The sequence below is a fragment of the Mauremys mutica genome, chromosome 21 (genome assembly GCF_020497125.1).
Source record: "Mauremys mutica isolate MM-2020 ecotype Southern chromosome 21, ASM2049712v1, whole genome shotgun sequence".
NCBI classification, from domain to species: Eukaryota; Metazoa; Chordata; order Testudines; family Geoemydidae; genus Mauremys; species Mauremys mutica.
The window spans coordinates 7,778,211-7,797,114 of NC_059092.1; the positions used below are offsets into that span (position 1 = coordinate 7,778,211).

The 18,904-nt window shown below is 47.3% G+C and overlaps 1 protein-coding gene across 1 annotated transcript; it reads right to left on the reverse strand.

The window, feature by feature from the left end:
- Positions 1 to 4,277: 4,277 nt before the first annotated feature.
- Positions 4,278 to 18,587, reverse strand: SCNN1D (sodium channel epithelial 1 subunit delta). Its single transcript, XM_044996480.1, has 12 exons — positions 18,271 to 18,587; positions 16,066 to 16,309; positions 14,782 to 14,975; positions 11,859 to 11,962; positions 11,493 to 11,656; positions 10,199 to 10,297; positions 9,571 to 9,688; positions 8,692 to 8,770; positions 8,193 to 8,250; positions 6,795 to 6,850; positions 6,101 to 6,176; positions 4,278 to 5,052 (listed from the first exon to the last, which is right to left on the reverse strand). Exons 1-12 carry the CDS (start codon positions 18,585 to 18,587, stop codon positions 4,639 to 4,641), a joined length of 1,923 nt encoding a protein of 640 aa, XP_044852415.1. The 3' UTR covers positions 4,278 to 4,638.
- Positions 18,588 to 18,904: the final 317 nt, after the last annotated feature.

An 18,904-nucleotide genomic window follows, 5' to 3' on the forward strand; every position in this document is an offset into this window, starting at 1 on the left:
CAGCTCTGCCAGGGCACCTCCATGCTGACCTGCCACAGCCCTGGCTATTCCAGTTTTGAACACATACGTGTAACAAAGCGTTCAGCTAATGTGTCTCTGTCCTGACTTGCAACTTCCCTATTATTCCAGCACTGAGCCAGAACACAGTGCACTGCAACCCTTACCTGCATTTATCTATTGCAGTCCTGGCTCCTCCTTGAGCAGAGACTGACAATTTCTGCCTATTATATTTGTAGAACTCTGCAGTCATTTTTTACACTGGGACTAGGTCCAAACCACTCAACTAATTTTCACTTCTGATCTAATCCAGTAACCCAATCAGGGTCCCCAGAGGGGAAAAGCCAGGGCATGAACCTACTGGTCCCACATGACCCCCTATATGTAGGGTTGGGAGAATTCAATTTTTGTATAGAATTTTGCCCAAATGTTATCATGTTAAATTTCAACAGTTGTGCAAAATTCTGCATTTTAAGCTTTTTTCCCTTCAACTTTTACCTATTTAAATGTTCTCAGTTGTGGGAAATGATGGCGGGAGGCAGACAATTGGGGATGAGACGGTAACTCAAGGATAACAGATGCTGATATTCAAAAAGGCAAAGCGTTCTCCCCCTCAAAACACAAATTGTCAACATATGAAAATATCCAAGGGCAATATCCTTCATTCAAACTCTAAGAAGTTCTCAAGCAGCATTTTTCTTACTTTGCCTAGCTGTAACTTTTGATTAGTATCAATAGACATATTTTTGTTGCTTCGTGGGTGTACCGTGAAATCGACATTTACTAATAAAAAACCGCGGAATCCTTCCAAGCCTCACTCTACAGGGTTCGGAATTCGCATTAATGGACAGCAATGCACTGCCGTATCTATTGCAAATAATATTGGCACTAACACAACATTTTATATGTCAATGTTCCGTACACACAGTAACTAATTAATCCTCCCAGCATCCTGGTGAGGCAACTAGAGGTTCGTTTTCCCCATTCTTACAGATCGAGGGAAATGATGACACTGCGTGATTAAGCGACTTGCCATCCAATGAGGCAATGTTGGACTCCGGAGCTCCGGATGTCCAGCCCTCTGTTCAAGTTATTGTTCGGGTCTAGCAGAGTCACTGGTTCACGCTAGGATGACCAGATATCCCGATTTTATAGGGACAGTCCCGATTTTGGGGTCTTTTTCTTATACAGGCTCCTATTACTCCCCACACCCTGTCCCGATTTTTCACATTTGCTGTCTGGTCACTCTAGTTCACTCTGCTCTTCAGTGCTCTAGTTAATTACTGAGGGGGGAGGGCCCGACTAAAGGCTGGGATCCGAACACCCTAGACTTGCTGGCTTGGGGCCATCTTTAGTTATTCCAAAGCCCCAGGATCCCGTCACAGAAGCTGGGGGTCACAGCCAGGGCTTTCTTCTTCACTGCAGAGCCTCCCGGGCGGTGGCTTCCCAAGGACTGTGGCATCTGCTCTGCCTCATGGCCCATCAAAGCCTGGGCTTAGCAGCCTGGGCTTTCCACTGCGGGTAGGGTACATAAGAGTATCTGTATTCTATAGCACGTGGTGCTATAGAATGCCAGGGCAATGTAGCAAACACGCGATACAGACGCACATTCCAATGTCCTCTGCAGTTTGCCGTACTCTGGATGTATTAGGTAGCTCTGCTTAGGAGGCTCCTTTCTTCCTCTCCTCTCATGTCCCTGGGGCTCTACGTCACGGCAACCCTTCTCTGGCTCAGAGTGCCAGCTGCATACGAACAGTGCAAGTCGCATCTCTCCAGGCCCAGCTCAGCACACTGCCTCTGCAGTACTATCTGCCCTTGGCAACCTGGCAAGTAAACTCAGCAGACCCTCTAGCTTGCTTGCTAAATCCACAGCCCGTGTGGTTAGCAGAGAGACGGGTGTGCTCTAGTGGACTAAGAGGGGCTGGGAGCTGGGGTTCTATGTCAAGATCTCACAATGATTTGCTGTATAGCCTTGGCCAATTCACTTAAACTCCCTGCCTCTCTTTCCCCACCTGTCAACCACAGAAAATGACTTTACCCTGCCCTCTCCAGGGTGGTGGGAGGATTAACTAGATACCGTTTGCACAGTGCTAGCATCGGGATTAAGTGCTCCACTGTGTACGCTGCAGCACTAACAAAAGAAACCAGTGCACATCAGTCTGAGGATCAGAAAGCTCTGTGGTCATAGTCATTAGGAAGGAGAGTCAGGTTTGTGCTTAGATTTTCCTTTGGTGCATTAGACCTGTTCCTGGAGCAAGGGACCTGCAGGCATTACTAACACCATCATCTGTGCCACTAAAGGAAGAGGAAGATACCTACAGCTGGTATATACAGTGTGTTTCTATTATGAACTGTCACCACACTTCCAAATGGAGGCACTCCTTTGCCCTGCTGCAGAGGGCAGCCGCCATTTTGGGCCTGTGATAAATGGAAGGGGGGAGGGTTGCTCCCTTTTTTGGACACCCAGCCAGCCAGTTAGCTTTAAAACCCTCTTAGTTGTTGTTCTCTACTTGCTTTACCTGTAAAGGGTTAAAAAGTCTCCCTGCATAGGTAAAAGGAAGGGAGTGGGCACCTGACCCAAAGAGCCAATGGAAAGGCTAGAACTTTTTAAAATTGGGACAGAAACTTCCCCTTTGTCTGTCTGTTGTTCTCGGGGAGAAGCAAAGAGACGAGGCTGGAACTATGCTGTAAGAAGCTTGGGGCCAGGTATGAAAAATCATCTGACTCATACCTAGAAACTACTCACTTGAAACCCCCAGCTATGTAGGTAGATCAGGAAATGTCTAGGAAGATGCAATTACGTTTATTTCTTTATGGCTTGTGGACTCCTCTGTGCTAACCCCAAATGCTTTTGTTTGGTTTGTAACTTTTAAGCTGGCCCTCAAGAAGGTTATTCTTGATGCTTAATTTTTGTAAGTGGTTTTTTTTTAATCTAGCAATAGCCTGAGTTTTCAAATGTATTTCTTTTTCTTTTTGTTTTTAATAAAATTTACCTTTTTAAAGAACAGGATTGAATTTTGTGTCCTAAGAGGTTGTGCACATGTTGTTTAATTAGTTGGTGGCAACAGCTGATTTCCTTTGTTTTCTTTCTCAGCTCTTCCCCGGAGGGGAGTGAAAGGGCTTGAGGGTACCCCATGGGAAGGAATTCCCAAGTGCGCCTTCCTGGGTTCTTAAAGGGGTTTTTCCACTTGGGTGGTGGCAGCAGCTACCCATCCAAGGTTAGAAAAAAGCTGTAACCTTGGGAGTTTAATACGAGCCTGGAGTGGCCAGTATTAATTTTTAGAATCCTTGCGGGCCGCCACCTTCTGCACTCGAAGTGGCAGAGTGGGGAATCAGCCTTGACAGGGCCCTAATGCCACCAGCTGCGGAGGAGAGGCATACACTGCGCTCTCTCTGTGGATGCTCCTTGTTGATGGAAAAACACACCATCCTGCCATTTTCTGGGGTAGGTCTGGGGAGTGGTGCTGCGGGGAGTGAGCGCCAAGGTTTTCAAATGGTATCTAGGCACCGATAGGGGCTTAAATAAATTTACAAATATGGTCCGAAGTGCCTGGATCAGGCCCTAACATTTCAGTGGGGGATACAGATGCACTTACAGAAGCGTCAGTGAAACCAGGAAAATTGACAAGGCATTTTCAGTTTTACTTCAGAGGCAGGGGAAGATGAAACATTGATTTGAAGGCACAAGGGGGTCACAGTCTGAATCCAGAGCATTTTATTTATTTAAAAAGTTACAAAACACATCAGTGCAAGACTCATTAGTTCCTTGTTAATGCTCGTTTTCAGTAGAAATCAAGGCTAACAATGGGAGCTTAATGACATATATTCTTCCAAACATCCATGCTAAAAATAAGTCTCTATATTCCTTTGTATAGACACATAAATTACTGTCAAATATTAACATTAAGATTGTATAAATATCTCTTAATAATATAAACATGCTGCAGCAAAAATGCAGCACGTTTTAAAGTTCTAAGCAACTCAGACACCAGTTATGAGAAAAAAATGTTATTCCCTCATTTGTTCCAATCCCTCCCACAAAACTTGAACGTCACGTGAAAGAATCTAGGTTTAGCACCATTGTGGCCCCACCATGGATTCCCGTGTATCATGCTCACAGTGAAACAGCAGGATACTAAGAAGAGAAGCGCTGCCTTGGAAGTGAGGTTAGGATTACAGCAGCCTCGTGTTACCACATCCTTTGCTGGCCCAGAGTGGTGTTAACTGATAGAACATATGCTTGTAAAATGCTGGCTGGAGACGTTTTTATTTATGGGTAGGTTAACTTTTAACTCAAGTACAGTTATGAAATGCAGATGGGCCTGTCTGAAGCCAGGAGATGTCCAGTCAGATCTGGTTTCCTCAGGAGAGTTTAATCTAGAAGTTATGATAGGCTTTTATGAGGACTGGGCAACTGCCAGGGATACTCAGAATATAGTCCAAAGAAAAACACTTCTGAATTACATCAGGGCATTGCACGATTCCTGAGACCAGTGCACAGGTCAGATACCTAGGTGCCACTAGGGAAGTAGCAGACAGAAATGTTGACTGCATCCAGTGTGTCTGTGAGCTCCTCAAGCCATGTCTGAGGGATACATCCCATAATCTTGACATATGTCTCTCAGTTCCACACACACAGTATTAGCTGTTTAGGTCTATCTCTACACTGTGATCCTTGATATGTCGGAATCCATTAAGCACAACATCTGGGTTCAGTTCTGGTGTCGGGGTCTTGTTACAAATTGAGTGGAAAGGTAGGTCGCCGTTCTGGGTTTTGGCTACGGTCCCAACATTCTGGTTAGTCCAGGCAGAATTCCAGTCAGCAGCAAGGTCCTCATGCACGGCTCTATAATTCTCTAGGGTCAAGCTTACGCTGGAGATGGCGAGGGGTTGGGCCATCTTCAGCGTCTTCTTTGCCTTGACCCGTCGATAGCAGAATATGAGAGACAAGACCATTATATCCAAGAGCAACTCAAACATTTCAACCACGGACAACACCGAGGACCCAAACCACAGACTCCACTGACTTCCCATGTTGGACAAGAGCAAATTCACCTGTGAATGGGACATATAAGGATTGAATGGTTATATTGACAGGATACATGGTACAACTCATGAAATACGAACTTTTTGCATTTCCCCAGCAGGTGAATTAGCTAGGGGTGGGACAACTTAGCGCTTCATGTGTTCGCTAGCTCTAAATCTTGGCTCCTTAGAGTTTTCTTTAATTTGGGGGAAGAGAGAGAAAGAGATTATTTGATTTTGCTTTTATTAGAAGTTTAGTTGCTTAGTGCAGTTCATGCCAATAACATCGGTACCAAATCAACAGCCCCAGGGAATGAAATCCAAAGGCAAATACAGCGCTGGCTGCAGAGATGCAGGCTTCCCAAGCTGCACTGTCATTTTTTTTCAGGAGGGAGTCCTCAGACATGGGGCTGGACAGAGAACACTAACCCATTTCATCTGGGATGAAACACCAGCAGACGCTAAGAGGTTCCAGTCTCTGCCAACCCAAGTCAGCTTCAGACCAGTGAGCTAGAGGTAGAAGACTCCGCCCCTGATTACTGATCGCCTTGGTTCGCTGCAGCACTTTGCTTTTATCCTAACGTTTTCTAAAACTTTTCCAAATGCAGCGGGAGTTGTGACACCCAGCGCTCTGCAGGGTTCTTTCCCCCAGACAATTAAACCTATTGCAATGCCTGTGCCTGCCCTCAGTGCAAACCCTCTGGCCTGGATCCTGAAAGTCCATGCACAAGGCACAGCAGGGTGTGACAGATTTTTCCACCCCAGTCTAAGTGCATGGCAACATCTGCTCTGTGTCATACCAATTCCTTGGTAGCAAAAGCCTCATTAAACAAGATTTTCCCTATAAAGATTAATCTCAGGGTAGATGTTGGTAGGGGACAAAGTTAGTGTGGCACTGTGTATTTGATAATATCTTGTGATTTAACCCCATGCTTCAGGGAATAATCTGATCCCATGTTAGGGTCAGGAAGGAAATTTTCCCAATCCATTTGCATCTTCCCTCAGAAGCGTCAGATGTTGGCCATTACGAGAGTCAGGAATGAAGACTAAAGCAATGAGCCGATCCAGTACAGCTTACTGTGTACACTGGAGATTCATCCACAGACTGGTAGTTCAATTGCTGGTAGAAGATATTCACCTTGGCGATATCTCTCCTTCAACAGAAAATAGGGAACAGTCAGAGATAGGTTCCCTGCACGGCATTCCACCAAGTCTAAGTTTTGCTTCTAAGTTTGATTTTTTTAAAACAGAGAAACCCTACAAGCAGGCCTTTAAACTGGGCCAAAGGGTGTCTAGCAACAGATTTAAATGGCTAAACAAAAGGAGCTTGATTCAAAGCCCGATCAAATCAGTGGGAGTCTTTCCAATCAATTGCAATGGGCTCTGGAGCATGCCCAATGCAATGTTTGGTTGCTAAACCATTTGTCTGCATAACTGGGATGTCAGATTGAACCCCTATATCACTGAGGTCATCGTGCTAACGGTCTGGCTGGCAGGCTGCAGCCCATGGGTTCTGGGGACAAGGTTTGCTCTGCATTGGCATAGTTGTTTTCTTTGCATGCTGTTAGGCTCTGGAACTGTCTCAAGGGAAGTGAAGGAGACTTCACCACCTGGGACATAGCGAAGTGGGGAGAAAGATGGGAAGTCCTCACAGGTCTTTTTCCATCTTTGACTTCTACAATTCCATGAGGACAAATAGTTCAGGATCTGTCCCTAGTTCAGGTACCACTGGGTGAAAAATCATGTTCTGATACCTTCTCTCTGTGACTAACCTGTTGTTGGTAGAATTATATCCCTTCTGCCGACTCAGAATCTGGCGGATCCAGTCCTGCAATACAGTATTTCTATATTACTGGCATGTTGCTGCTTGGAATGGGTACCAGGTAACCAACGTTGTCATTTTTATGCCTCAGGTTCAGTAATTTTCCATATTCCTTCTGCCTTGTGGGCGTAGCCACTGTGCTTCCCTCCTGGGGCATACTGAACATAAGGCACATTTCACCTCTGATAACACGAATATTGTTAGCTCCCAAAAGAGATCTAGTAGGACATTGGAAGGCATGGGATTTAAATATAGTGACCGCCATTAAAACAAGCCAAAAGCACAGGAGTATCATAGCTCATTACCCACTCTAAGGACGGGGAAATAGTCACATGGCAGCAGCTCAGATACATGTGGACAGCGTTCTTAGAGGGCAACCACTCAACTAATTGAGTCTTTTGAAAACACACGGATATCAACTATTGTGTAATGCATTTGTACCTACATATGCCTCCATTTCACATACACTGATCACCAGGAGAAATGTCCTTAATGGCCGGTTGACGTTAGATCATGAGAAATAGGAAGACGTCATCTATATACATCACGAAATGTGAGCATCTCACAAACCACAACACCCCTGTGAGTTAGACTGTCATTAACCCCATTTTATAGGGCACTGAGGCCCAGCGAGGTTTAGTGATGTGTCCAAGATCACACAAGGAGTCTGGAGTGGAACTGGAACTGAGTCCCAGTAGAGTCCCTTAACTACAAGACAATCCACCCAAACACATTGGCCATTTTGGTTTATTGTAATCCCAACTTTCTGTCTTGCCTTTCCACCAGTATCTCCCAGGTCCTGAGGCATGGGTCTGCAGAACCCACTTATATCCTTGACTCCAACAACCTATATAGCAGGGGTGGCCAACCTGTGGCTCTGGAGCCACATGCGGCTCTTCAGAAGTTAATACGCGGCTCCTTGTCCAGGCACCGACTCCGGGGCTGGAGCTACAGGTGCCAACTTTCCAATGTGCCGGGGGGGGCTCACGGCTCAACCCCTGGCTCTGCCACAGGCCCTGCCTGTACTCCACCCCTTCCCATCCCCTCCCCTGAGCCTGCAGTGCCCTCGCTCCTCCCCCTCCCACCCAGAGCCTCCTGCATGCCACGAAACAGCTGATTGGGAGGTGCAGGGAGGGAGGGGGAGTTGCTGATCGGTGGGGCTGCCGGTGGGTGGGAGGCGCTGGGAGTGGCAGGGACGGGGGAGCTGATGGGGGGCTGCTGACATATTACTGTGGCTCTTTGGCAATGTCCGTTGGTAAACTGTGGCTCCTGTCAGGCTCAGGTTGTCCACCCCTGCTCTACAGTAAATATGGCAAACGTTTCCAAACACGGTGTATCCATACTCTACCTGAGACTTTGTCGAGGGCCATTTCGCGGTCCCCGCAGACAGCTTGTACCACGACTCCCTGGGAAGGCACGAGGGAAATTACAGTCACTGCCATACGAATGTGGATGAGTGCAAGCACAGTTAACTCTTTTGCCACATGCGGTTTTGGTGGCTTGCACGTGACACTCCCAGGACACGAGCAAGTGTTTGCTACGTGCACCATCATGCAGGGAATTGTGTTTCCCTGTGGCACTAGCAGCATCTCTCATGGCAGGCCCCTATGTCTTACTGAGCTAAGGCTCGATCCTGCATAGTGCTGAGTGCTCTCAACTCCAGCTGGTGCCAGTCAGAGCTGGGGCCCCACACTTGACAGGAGATACAGGCCTGGACTCTGCTCAGATCATGAGTGACAGTCTCTGATTCTAGGGACGGCACAGAGTGTACAGGACCCACTGGCTAGCTACACCCTTATCAGAATCCTTCCCCTCTTGCGAGTTTGGCCCCTGCAGCAGTGACTCACCAGCACGGTTTGGGACACTTGGCGAAACAGCTGAGGTGGTGATCGGCCAGCCTGTTGTACAGCTGATAGAAGCAGTGCCCTGGAGGAGGAGATGGGAAGGAACAGACTCAGATGTGCTATCCCAACTCCGGCACACCATGTTCTCTCGGCAAGGAGGGAGAGTGCTCTGCTCTGTCCAGCCCCCACTTATGAATGGCTGCAGATGGCTTGGTTAATTTCCTGCCTGAGTGCCAGGGTCTCTCTCCACTGAGGGCTTAGACTTGAATTTGAGGACTACAGCACGAGTTACAAGAGAGACATCAACCAGAAAAAGGAGAAAGAGCTCGATTGTCCTTCGATGAATGGAAACTGCACAGACAACCCGTATTACTTGGACTAGCCAGGTAAAATAGCTTGGCCGCAGGTCTGGCTTTGGCAAGGCATGTCCTTTTTTGTTGTGCGCTGCTAATCTCTGGGAAAGGGAATGCTTAATGGCATTAGGGTACTTAAACAGCCTGCCATCCGTGTACAACTGGAGCTGCCTCTGGGCCCTGCAGGGATTCGGCAGAAGAATAGGTGGCAGGATACAGCCCTTTATGTCTCTTTGGGAAGGAAACACCCCCCGGCCACCCCCCGAACCTTTTGAAAGAGAGACAAATGTCAGGTAAAGCTCCAGAGAAGAACTAAACTCTTCCCCACCCCCATCTGTAATTTAAGCAGCAACATTTTTCTATGGCAAAAGGCCAGCGAATTATCTCATTGGGCTGCCAATTACCAGCTGACGCTAGGCAGCCTCAGTCCAAGGACACGGTAGCCCAGCAATAACCTGAGAAGCCCCCTGTTCTAGCAAGCGCTATTGCTACCAGGCCCGGGCTGAGATTGCATGCCTTGCGCCATTACCCCATCCAGGATGCTTGTTGTAGTTACAGTATTCGGCGCCAGGAGGCAGCGGGTAGTAATAGTATCCACAGCCGCACCTTTCAACCATTTTGTCCTGGAAGCAGGAATGCAAACAAGCCTGAAAAAACAGAACGCTGGATAAGTCTGAGGTCCTTTGGGTCCTAAGCTTTGCCCACTAACAGCGTGTGATCGCTGGAGAAGAGCTGCAGCTCTTTGCCTTGCAAGAATACATAGCGTATTGCCATGGCCGGATGGGGCGAAAGGGTTTCAAATACATTCCCCCCGTGGGTGCGTTCTTGAGAACTTCACAGGGCCTATAATAAATATTGCAGACTTCCAACGGATGGGGGTCTAACAAACATCATAACCACACAACCTATGTGCGGGCACAAGAATAACCACAGCGGAACAGACCAGCAGTCCATCTAGCTCAGTATCCGGCCTCCGGTGCAGTGCTACAAGGAGGTGAGAACTCCAGTGTTCTGGGTACAACCTCCACCACTCAATAAAAGAAATTGTCATGTCCCACAGCGCGCAAGCTACTGCACTGCCAGCCTCTAACTCATTGCTTTGTCAAGCAAGGTTTGAACGGTGCTGCAATGAGTCCAGCCATCTGCTCGGACAGTACCTGCAGTGTGTAGGAACTGTTGTACAGGAGTTTTACATCCACATCTTCTCCGTCAACTGTGCATTTTCCATAATTCCCACCCAAGCGATGCACCTCGTCCTGCGGACACAGAAAAGAGGCGTATACAATTATGGAGCATTAATACGGAGCTCCAAACGCAGCTGCCACTTTGCACAGAATAGTGCAGAATAACGCCCGGTCCCTGCCCTGATGAGCTTCAAACCTAACACACACAAGACAGACAGCAAAGCAAGTGTTCAGGTAAAGGAGGCCGTGGCGCAATGGTAAGCAATTATTTTTTGTCAAGGTCCAAATTTCTTGGTCAAGGTCCAGACTCCAGAGAAAATACTACAAAACCAATAAATAAAATAATAATAAATAAAAAGATTCCACAGTCCATTGAAAAGCATCTGGTGGTCCAGATTTGGGCTGCAGTCTGCCTCTTGACTACCCCTAGCGTGGAGGAATCAGTGATCAGCAGACCCGGGATTCCAGGGAGGAGTGGGTTTGAAGAAGGAGAGCAGAGGGATTTTCCAAGTGCAGGTGTGAAGCTAAGGGCAGAAGACAAAGGGGGCAGCAAGGAGAACGGACTGGGTGGAGCAGAGGCCATGAGAGGAGAGGAGGAGGAGAGCATAAGACTGGAGGTGTAGGTGAGACACGACTGCCATTCAGGGTGGAGTGGGGAGCTACCCTCTTACATGCTGAGACCAGGTGACCGGATTCCTTTTCTCTGCCGGGCCAGCGCACGTCATGGGCTTACCACCGTTCTCAGCCTTGCCGTTTTGCCGTGGGTTACCAGCGCTGCAGGCTCAGAGCCTCGATCGTGGTCCAAGTCACAGCAGGGAACACGGAGGCAGCCCCGGCTCCACTGACAGGACATCACAGCCGAGGGGGGGGATGAAAACGGTGTCTTCTTCCCATCCCCCATGCCCTCTAGCACATTTTGTGTCAGCGATGTGCATTTCTAATATGGCTCTGATTTATTATGTCATCAAGTGGGGGACCCTCCCGTCCCACAGGCTGAACTGCCAAAGGGAAGCAAAGGGCTGCACACCCTGATTCAGAAGGTTTGGCTGCAATACTAATACTTGGCCCTCCCCTAGTAACTTCCACCTGATACTCTCAAAGCACTTTACAAACATGAGTGGAAGCGTCAGGCTTAGAACCCCGGAGTCCTAGTGTTCAGTCCTGTGCTCCCACCACAAGACCATCCTTCCCCTCGGGCCTGCCCAGCGCTGGCCGAAAAGGAAAACGCAGGGAGGAGAAACAGGGCCGCTGAGCCCGGCCTGCCCACCTGTCTGATTCCGATGTTAGTCACGATCCCCGGTCTGATGTCGAACCACTCGTGCTCGAGGAACGGCGTCTGATTGTGGTTGTGGATCATCACTTGCACGCCTGCCACCGTAGACAACAGCGGGAGGCGATCGTTCTGCTCCGCTTTCAGGATCAGGGAGAGTCCTGGAGACACAAGGAAAGGAAAGCATCTCTTTAAACTGCAACTCAGCAGGGCAAGTCCTGGGAAGTGACGTCATCTCTTACATCCCCAGGTGTTGGAAGGTATTGTACTATGGAGGGAGCGTCGTTAGAGGTGTTTCCAAACTGGATGTGTGGAGTGGTATTTGCGTTGTCTCCTTCCCCTGGTCCTGGCCAAATAACGTACCATAGGAAATTCCAGGTTTCGTTGCTTTCCAGAAGAGGTCTGTCCCCTCGCTGTTGAAAGTGTAGCAGCTTCCATAGACCTGGTGGTGAAAGTGAATGTAGTTGCTGGAAGCAAAAGAGTTCAAATATTATTCATGATGGCAGGACCTCCCCGCCGCGTTAGTATTGTAACGTGGCCGTGGGATCCCATTGTGCCAGATACTGCACAAACAGAATGAAAAGACAGGCCCTGCCCCAAAGAGTTTACAATCTAAGACGAGCGATGGTCTCCTAACAAACTCTTCCTATGATACTTTCATATGCTTAACTAGCTCAGTGTTGTTTACACTAATAACAACTAATCAAATATATTTGTACTTGTATAATGCTCGCCAGCTGAGGGTCTCTGAGTCTTCACAAAGCTGGGAAGGCATCATCTCCATTATACAGACCGGAAAACCAAGGCATGGAGTAATTAATTGAACAGCAAGTGAGCGTTAAAGGCAGGAGTAAAACCAGGAGTTCTGACTGCCTTTTTCCTGCTGTAACCACTGTCTCCAAGGTCCAGGGTGCAGGTTAGGCATTTTTAGCTCAAATTTAAAGCAAAGATTTGGCTTCTCCAACCTCCCTCCTTCATTTCTCTTGTGCTACAGTAGTGCATCAGGTGATGGGACCCCACACAATACCTTGAACACCAGTGCCAGTCAGACTCAGATCTCACACCGTGTAACTTTGCAAGACATATTTTTCATATACACAAAGAAGTTTGAGGTGGACTGCCTTTGTTAATTTCATCTCTCTCATTGCCTGGGACCTAATTTGGGTCAATGTATTAACTCCACGAATGAACTTAGCCCTTGAGACCTCCCTCCGGTGATTTATTGGGTACACAAGACTTTCTCTGAGAGCACTTAGGCAAACATTTCCTTGCTGGGTTTTTTTTTGTATGAGCATTTAAAATGCTTTATTGTTAGGACACAACTGGATCCAAGCACACGTTAGCATCTACAGCCTTGGCTATGCAAAAGGACCAGCCAGTGCAGTAGCACTTAATTATAGAGACCGCAATCAGCTGCAAAGGGAATGGTGATAACCCTGCATAGCTTCTTCAGTGTCACAGAGTTTATGGCCAGAATGGACTATTAGATCATGCAGTCTGACCTCCTGTCTATCACAGGCCATTACATTTCACTCAGATAGCCCTGTACTGAGCGAAATGACTGCAGTCTCCTGAGGACTCGAATGTCTTGGTCTAAGGCAAAGAACAAGAGTGACCAAGGTGCCCTGATTAATGCCCTAGCAGGGAATTGCTTAGGGGAAATACGTCCAGATGATCCCAGCAGGTGAAGCACACCCCACGCTGCAGATGAAGGGCCTTCTGCTGAGGCATCCCTTTGTCAACAGGGAGCTGGTGGGTGGCTTTCCAGTAACCAATATCCTCCTTGATTTGATCTCATTCAGTTACAGTAGTCCCTTAGATGCATGGTGGGAGGACATTTACATTCTTGTGTCTAAGCTTGTTTTGCTACAGGCCACGAGAAACGACCGCAAAGCCAGACACCAAACAAGGACAGGTCTGGAGCATCCCCTCAACACTAACAAAAGGGGAAAATCAACATTTGCTGCTTTCTACATCAAATATGATCCTTTAGCTTGTCCCCCTTGCTCCATTAGTCTGTTCAGCGACTGCAAGACAAATAACTATTCATCTGAGACCTGTCCTATTCAAAGGGCTGGGGGAGGGGGGGGGCGTATCGATAAATCAGAGCCCCCCAAGCATACACACAAAGCAGCTCCCAATCAAAATGATGAATTTCCAATATTTAATAACAGCAACAACAGGTGGCATTTCTGCAGCTCTTGCTACAGGGTGTCAGACGTGAGGCCCTTGCACAAGGCTCTTCTGTGGAGGTATCCCATCCCTTAGCCATGCATGGAGGTACAGTGGAATTCAACTAGCTCCTGCTGGGTTGATCAAGGGGGTTGGGAGCCTTTCCCAGGGGCAGAAGAAACTCTGAACTGTGACAGAGAAGGTTCTGCCAGGAAGACTCCAGGAGGAGCCAAACTTGGGAGGTTGATATTTTAGTTGTTATGAATTATCAATAAAGCCAACCCTGGACTATACCCAGAGGGTCAGATGCTCAGCTGGAGTCAACTGGCATAGCTCCGTTGAAGCCAAGCTACATCAGTTTGCTCCAGCTGAAGATCTGTTCCAAAGATCCGTGCGTTCTTAGGAGCAAAGAGGCAACTCCCATGGCTTACCAGGGTCTATTAGCCATTCACTCCCCTAGCCTCAACCCCCTCTGCGAGGCAGGTGTGTATTGGTATCCCCATTGTAAATGGAGCTACAGAGAGGTTAAGTGACTTGCCCAAAGGTCACATAGCAAGGTGGTGGATGAGTTGGGAACAGAAGCCGGGAACTGGCTCCCAACCCTGTGCTCCAGCCACTAGGCCAGTTAACTATGAGACCAGTCCACTGCTCTAACCACGAGACCAATTATCATTCTGAGAAAAGATTACACCTTTTGTTATAATTATGTTAAACTTCCCTGGTCAAATCAGTGTCCATATCCTTCCTCCCTAGTGAGGTTCTTACTCATGCTAGGAGCTGGCTGAGCACACAAGCATCAAAGCAGCTGATTCCTGCAGTTAATTGCAGCAGTTATGCAAGGCAGAAGTGTCAGCAAGGCAGTCAATCAACTTCAAAGAGAACAAGCAGCTACTGCTCCTGGTGGGATTGGTGAGGGGAGAAGGGAGGAAACTGTCCTCTGTAGTTTGACCTCTAACAAGGGCTCTCACATTTCGTCCGGCTGCCCATCATGAGAGGTGCTGAACTTCCTCCACTCAGCTTTCTCCTCGCAAGCTCTGGCATAATCCCAAGGTGGCTGAGAACGGATCCCTTTGTCCTTTGCTAACCCACAATTACCCCTTTGGCAGGTATTTACCTTTCTCTGCAGGGCTCCCCGTCATACTGGCAAGAGTAGACCAAGTTTTGTATGTGCTCTTCATGAGAAGAAATGTTGATGATAACGGGTAGCTGGGACATGATATTCATATAGTGAAACCTGTACCACTCTTGAATGGTGTCTACCCCAGACGAGTAGGCCTTGTAGAAACAATTCCCACCTGTGGCATTGCACTGGGGAGAAAAGAAAAGGAGAGAGGAAATCAAAGGCCACATACAGGAGCAGCCCAAGGGACTCCGACTTTAGAAGATGTTAGATTGTGTCGTGAGGTGAGGTGTGAGGCGAATTTCTGTCCTGGCAGTAGGTGAGCTGCGGGGGCAGTCTAATGTGTGGGGAATGAGAATATAGCTCAGCCACACAAGACCGTGTTCGACGTGTCCCCAGGACTCTTGCTGGGGTCACTCCTTGGACAAGAGAAAGGAGAGAAGCATTGTTTTTAAATTACCTTGGCAGAAGAAAGGGCAAAGTTGGTGGAGGCACTTGTACAACGAATGGATTTTGGGCTAAACTCTGACGTGCTCTCACTTCTTACTGAGTCCTTAGTCAGGGGAAGTCCCACTGTCGGCAATGAACGTCAGCCTGAGGAAGGACCTCAAGATATGGCATGGTGATAATAAATAAGTCAAAATAAAATTGTTTGGGCATCTCACGCCTTGTCAGTTTCACTCCCTCATTGGTTTTGAATTCCATGTCTACTATATCCCCATGTTATAGATGAAGAAACCGAGGCACAGTGAGATTAACTGACTTTTCCAAGGTCATGGATCTTTTCTATCTATATGTTGAGTTGATCATATCCAGCTGCCAGATGTAACTGTCCGTCTACTGCATTTTTAACACACCCATTCTCTCTCTCCTTCCCTGCACACACACACATTTACAGTTGTTTGTTCTCTCATTTCTGTTATTGCTGGAAGGATCTTGCAAAAACACGGACTATGAAAAGCTGCAAAAAATGTGGCACGTAACCTATTTGCTAGCTAATTATACAAGCTCTATCTATTGACATTCCTTGAATGTTGGTTGTTGTTGAGGAATCCCTCTTATCCCCTCTCTCTACAAGAGTCTCAGAAGCCAGGATAACATGTCAAGGATTATGGTTGGGCTGGGATCTTCCCAGAGATCCTCAGACCCTTCATTAGGCTCTATTGTTTAAATGCACCTATGGTCTATTTAATCTTTGGCGCAGAACAGGTTCAGTTAAACCTGTCACATGGGTTGGATGAATAACTTAACAAGCTGCAATCGCTTGGTTACACTTACCAACTTAAAACCCACTTTGAAATGTTTCTTCTTGGACCCAGTATCAGGTTCCTTCAGCATCACCAGTGAAATGTGGCGGTTCAGTTGGAAGCTGAAGCTGCTCAGATTGGCAGATCCTCCCTTCACGCTGATATTCTTTTTATAACGGGAGGAAAAGATTGAAGTTTTGTAGCCATACAAATTAGCTATCGCTTCCTCTGCCATTTGGTCCAGCTGGGCCAGTTTCTCACTGACTAGGTCAAACCTATAGGGGACAGAAATAATAGGAGTGTATAATTGTCTATTTGTACACACACGTGGTTGCTTTTAATGTTGGTGAAAGTTCAACCTCCAGTCCACTTCAGTCCTTGGCATCTCTGTTGGAAAGGCCAATCGTGGTGGTGAGTAGAATGCATCCGAAATTTTCAGACATTATGACAGATATGGCAATTTCCTGCAAGATCTTTACAAATCCTTACCATATTAAGTTTAATTATCTTAATGCAAAGTTTATGTATTATTCTGGGCCAGGATTGTATATAGCTTCTCTAGGGGAAAGAGGTGATGTAAGCCCTGGATGATCAAAGGACTATATGGAACAATGTGCCAGACAGAAATAGACTTTTGGGATAATCTGCGTGAAGTGGATTTTCTGGGAAATATCCACAGGGAGGTGAATGCAAAATTCCCCATCTCTGGTTATGCAAAACCCAGCCATTTGAAACTATGCCCTGAAGAATGGGCCTTTGTCAGATGATCACCTGTCACATGAGGGCAAGATCAAAGGCACAGGCTGTATAAACGAATGACTGAGCTATGCATGGCTGTTCTGGTTCTGAATCTGAGACAATTGTGAACCTGTAACCATGGGGAAAACCCAAGCTGTGGATTTTGAAGGGCTAACACCTACCAGAGCCCGAGGCTGGAGTTGGGGTGAACTCTGGTAAGATTATTTGCACGTGTTCTTTTATTGTTTTTAATGTTTTCTCTGTAATACTTTCACCTTAAGAATAAAGGTGCTTGCTTATAAAGAGCTGGATGGTGATTTGTAACTGCTGGCAACTGCAGCTGTTCATAGCCTTCGAAAAGAAAGCAAAGCTTGGACACTGGCCTGTTTCGGCAGTCTGGCTTGCTGGGAATATCTCAGCATAAGCCAGGAATTGTGCAGCCTGGAAAAACCCTGGTCTGGAGGGAAAGAGTCACAGGTCTCTGCACAAGAGAGGTGATGGCTGAGGATCTGAGCCTACAGTGGGTAATCTGGGTGGATCACAGCGAGGGAAATACAGATGGAACTGTGACAGAAATAGTCTGATGTTGCTATCGGTGGCTGAATTTCCAAATCTTAGCCCTCAGATTGAATGTTCAGATTTGCAACCATCCTGCTCTTGCTTGCAGAAATGCCTATTTGTGCAGCCAAGTTAGGTAACTGCTGCAGGCAAGTTAGGTAATCGCACATTACGTAATTTGAATTTAATTGAATGAATTAAGTTGCAGAGGGGGAGGTTTAGGTTGGACATTAGGAAAAACTTTTTCACTAGTAGGGTGGTGAAGAACTGGAATGGGTTACCTAGGGAGGTGGTGGAATCTCCTTCCTTAGAGGTTTTTAAGGTCAGGCTTGACAAAGCCCTGGGTGGGATGATTTAGTTGGGTTTGGTCCTGCTTTGAGCAGGGGGTTGGACTGGATGGCCTCCTGGGGTCCCTTCCAACCCTGAGATTCTATGATTCTATGAATATTTAGCCCTGAAAGCCTGGGCCCCAGACTGGCACATATGTGAACAGTCCCAGGGATGTCAATAGGACTATCCCTACACAGAGTTACTTGCATACGTAAGTGGTCTTGCAAGAGCAGGTTTTAGCTAGCAATTAGATATCACTTAGTGTCCAGCGGCAGTGATCTGTTGATTAGATACGAAAGACTTTACAGTAGCTACATATTTCAGGGCAAAAGTACTTCTACTGGTACAGAAAATCAATTTGTGAAGTCAAAGCAGCCCCAGGGACCCAGCTCCTCTACTCTTGAATCTGAACTTAAAGTAAGTAAGTTGCTATGCACCATCCTTCAGAACAAACTAAGGTCTGACTCCAAATCCGCACCGAAAATAAAGTTGTTGCACCTCAATTCAATCCGGGGTTCAATCCTCACCCACATCTGCACTGATAAAGTTTCTCATCCTAACTCAATCAAGGTCCAACCCCAGATATGTGACAAAACCATGGCTGCTCTACCTGTACGGGTCCAGATTGCAGAGAGTAATGGCTGGAAACATCTTGGGCTCTGAGTGCATGGACATAGTCATGATGACGGGATAGGTCCAGTATTGGCTGAAGAGAAGAGCAAACTGCCAATAGAGCATCCCGAAGCTGGCAAGGAACAGCAGGGTCCAGAAAGCCGTCTTCATCCGGTTGCTGCTCGAGCACACTAGGCGGACAGTCCCGTGGATGGTGGTGTTCTTGCAGAAGAACTCAAACATGTCCTTGAAGGAGCTGTAGAACTCAATGAGGCCTTCGTCCACCCTCTCCTCATTCACCCACTCTTGCTCCATCCTCTAAGTCTGTTTCGATTAAAAAAGAAAACAGAAGGCTCTTGTCAGCCCATCAGAACCAACAGGTGCAAGTTAGCTCCCCATCGCTCCATACCATGCAGAGAATGGGTTTCACCACCGCCACATAGGTGAAAGGGCTTGGCTCTCACACAGGTAACACTCAAAGTTCTCTTTGTTCCCAGAACTTGGACTCTGGGAACTACTTAGCTGAGAGATCAAGTGTTCTTGGGAGTGCCCCGCAGAAGAATAAAAACCCAGATGGCCTCAGCTGGATACTGACATTCCCACGAGGACATTGGGAACTGTTACAAAGCTCT

What these genes read in the sequence shown, in the direction of transcription:
- SCNN1D (XM_044996480.1), bottom strand. Translation starts at nt 18,587, where the DNA reads ATGGAGCAAGAGTGGGTGAATGAGGAGAGGGTGGACGAAGGCCTCATT. An exon ending in AAGTGTCCCAAACCGTGCTG is followed by an intron (nt 8,251 to 8,691) that starts GTGAGTCACTGC and finishes GTGCCTTCCCAG; the next exon opens with GGAGTCGTGGTACAAGCTGT. An exon ending in ATGAATCTCCAGTGTACACA is followed by an intron (nt 5,053 to 6,100) that starts GTAAGCTGTACT and finishes TCCCATTCACAG; the next exon opens with GTGAATTTGCTCTTGTCCAA.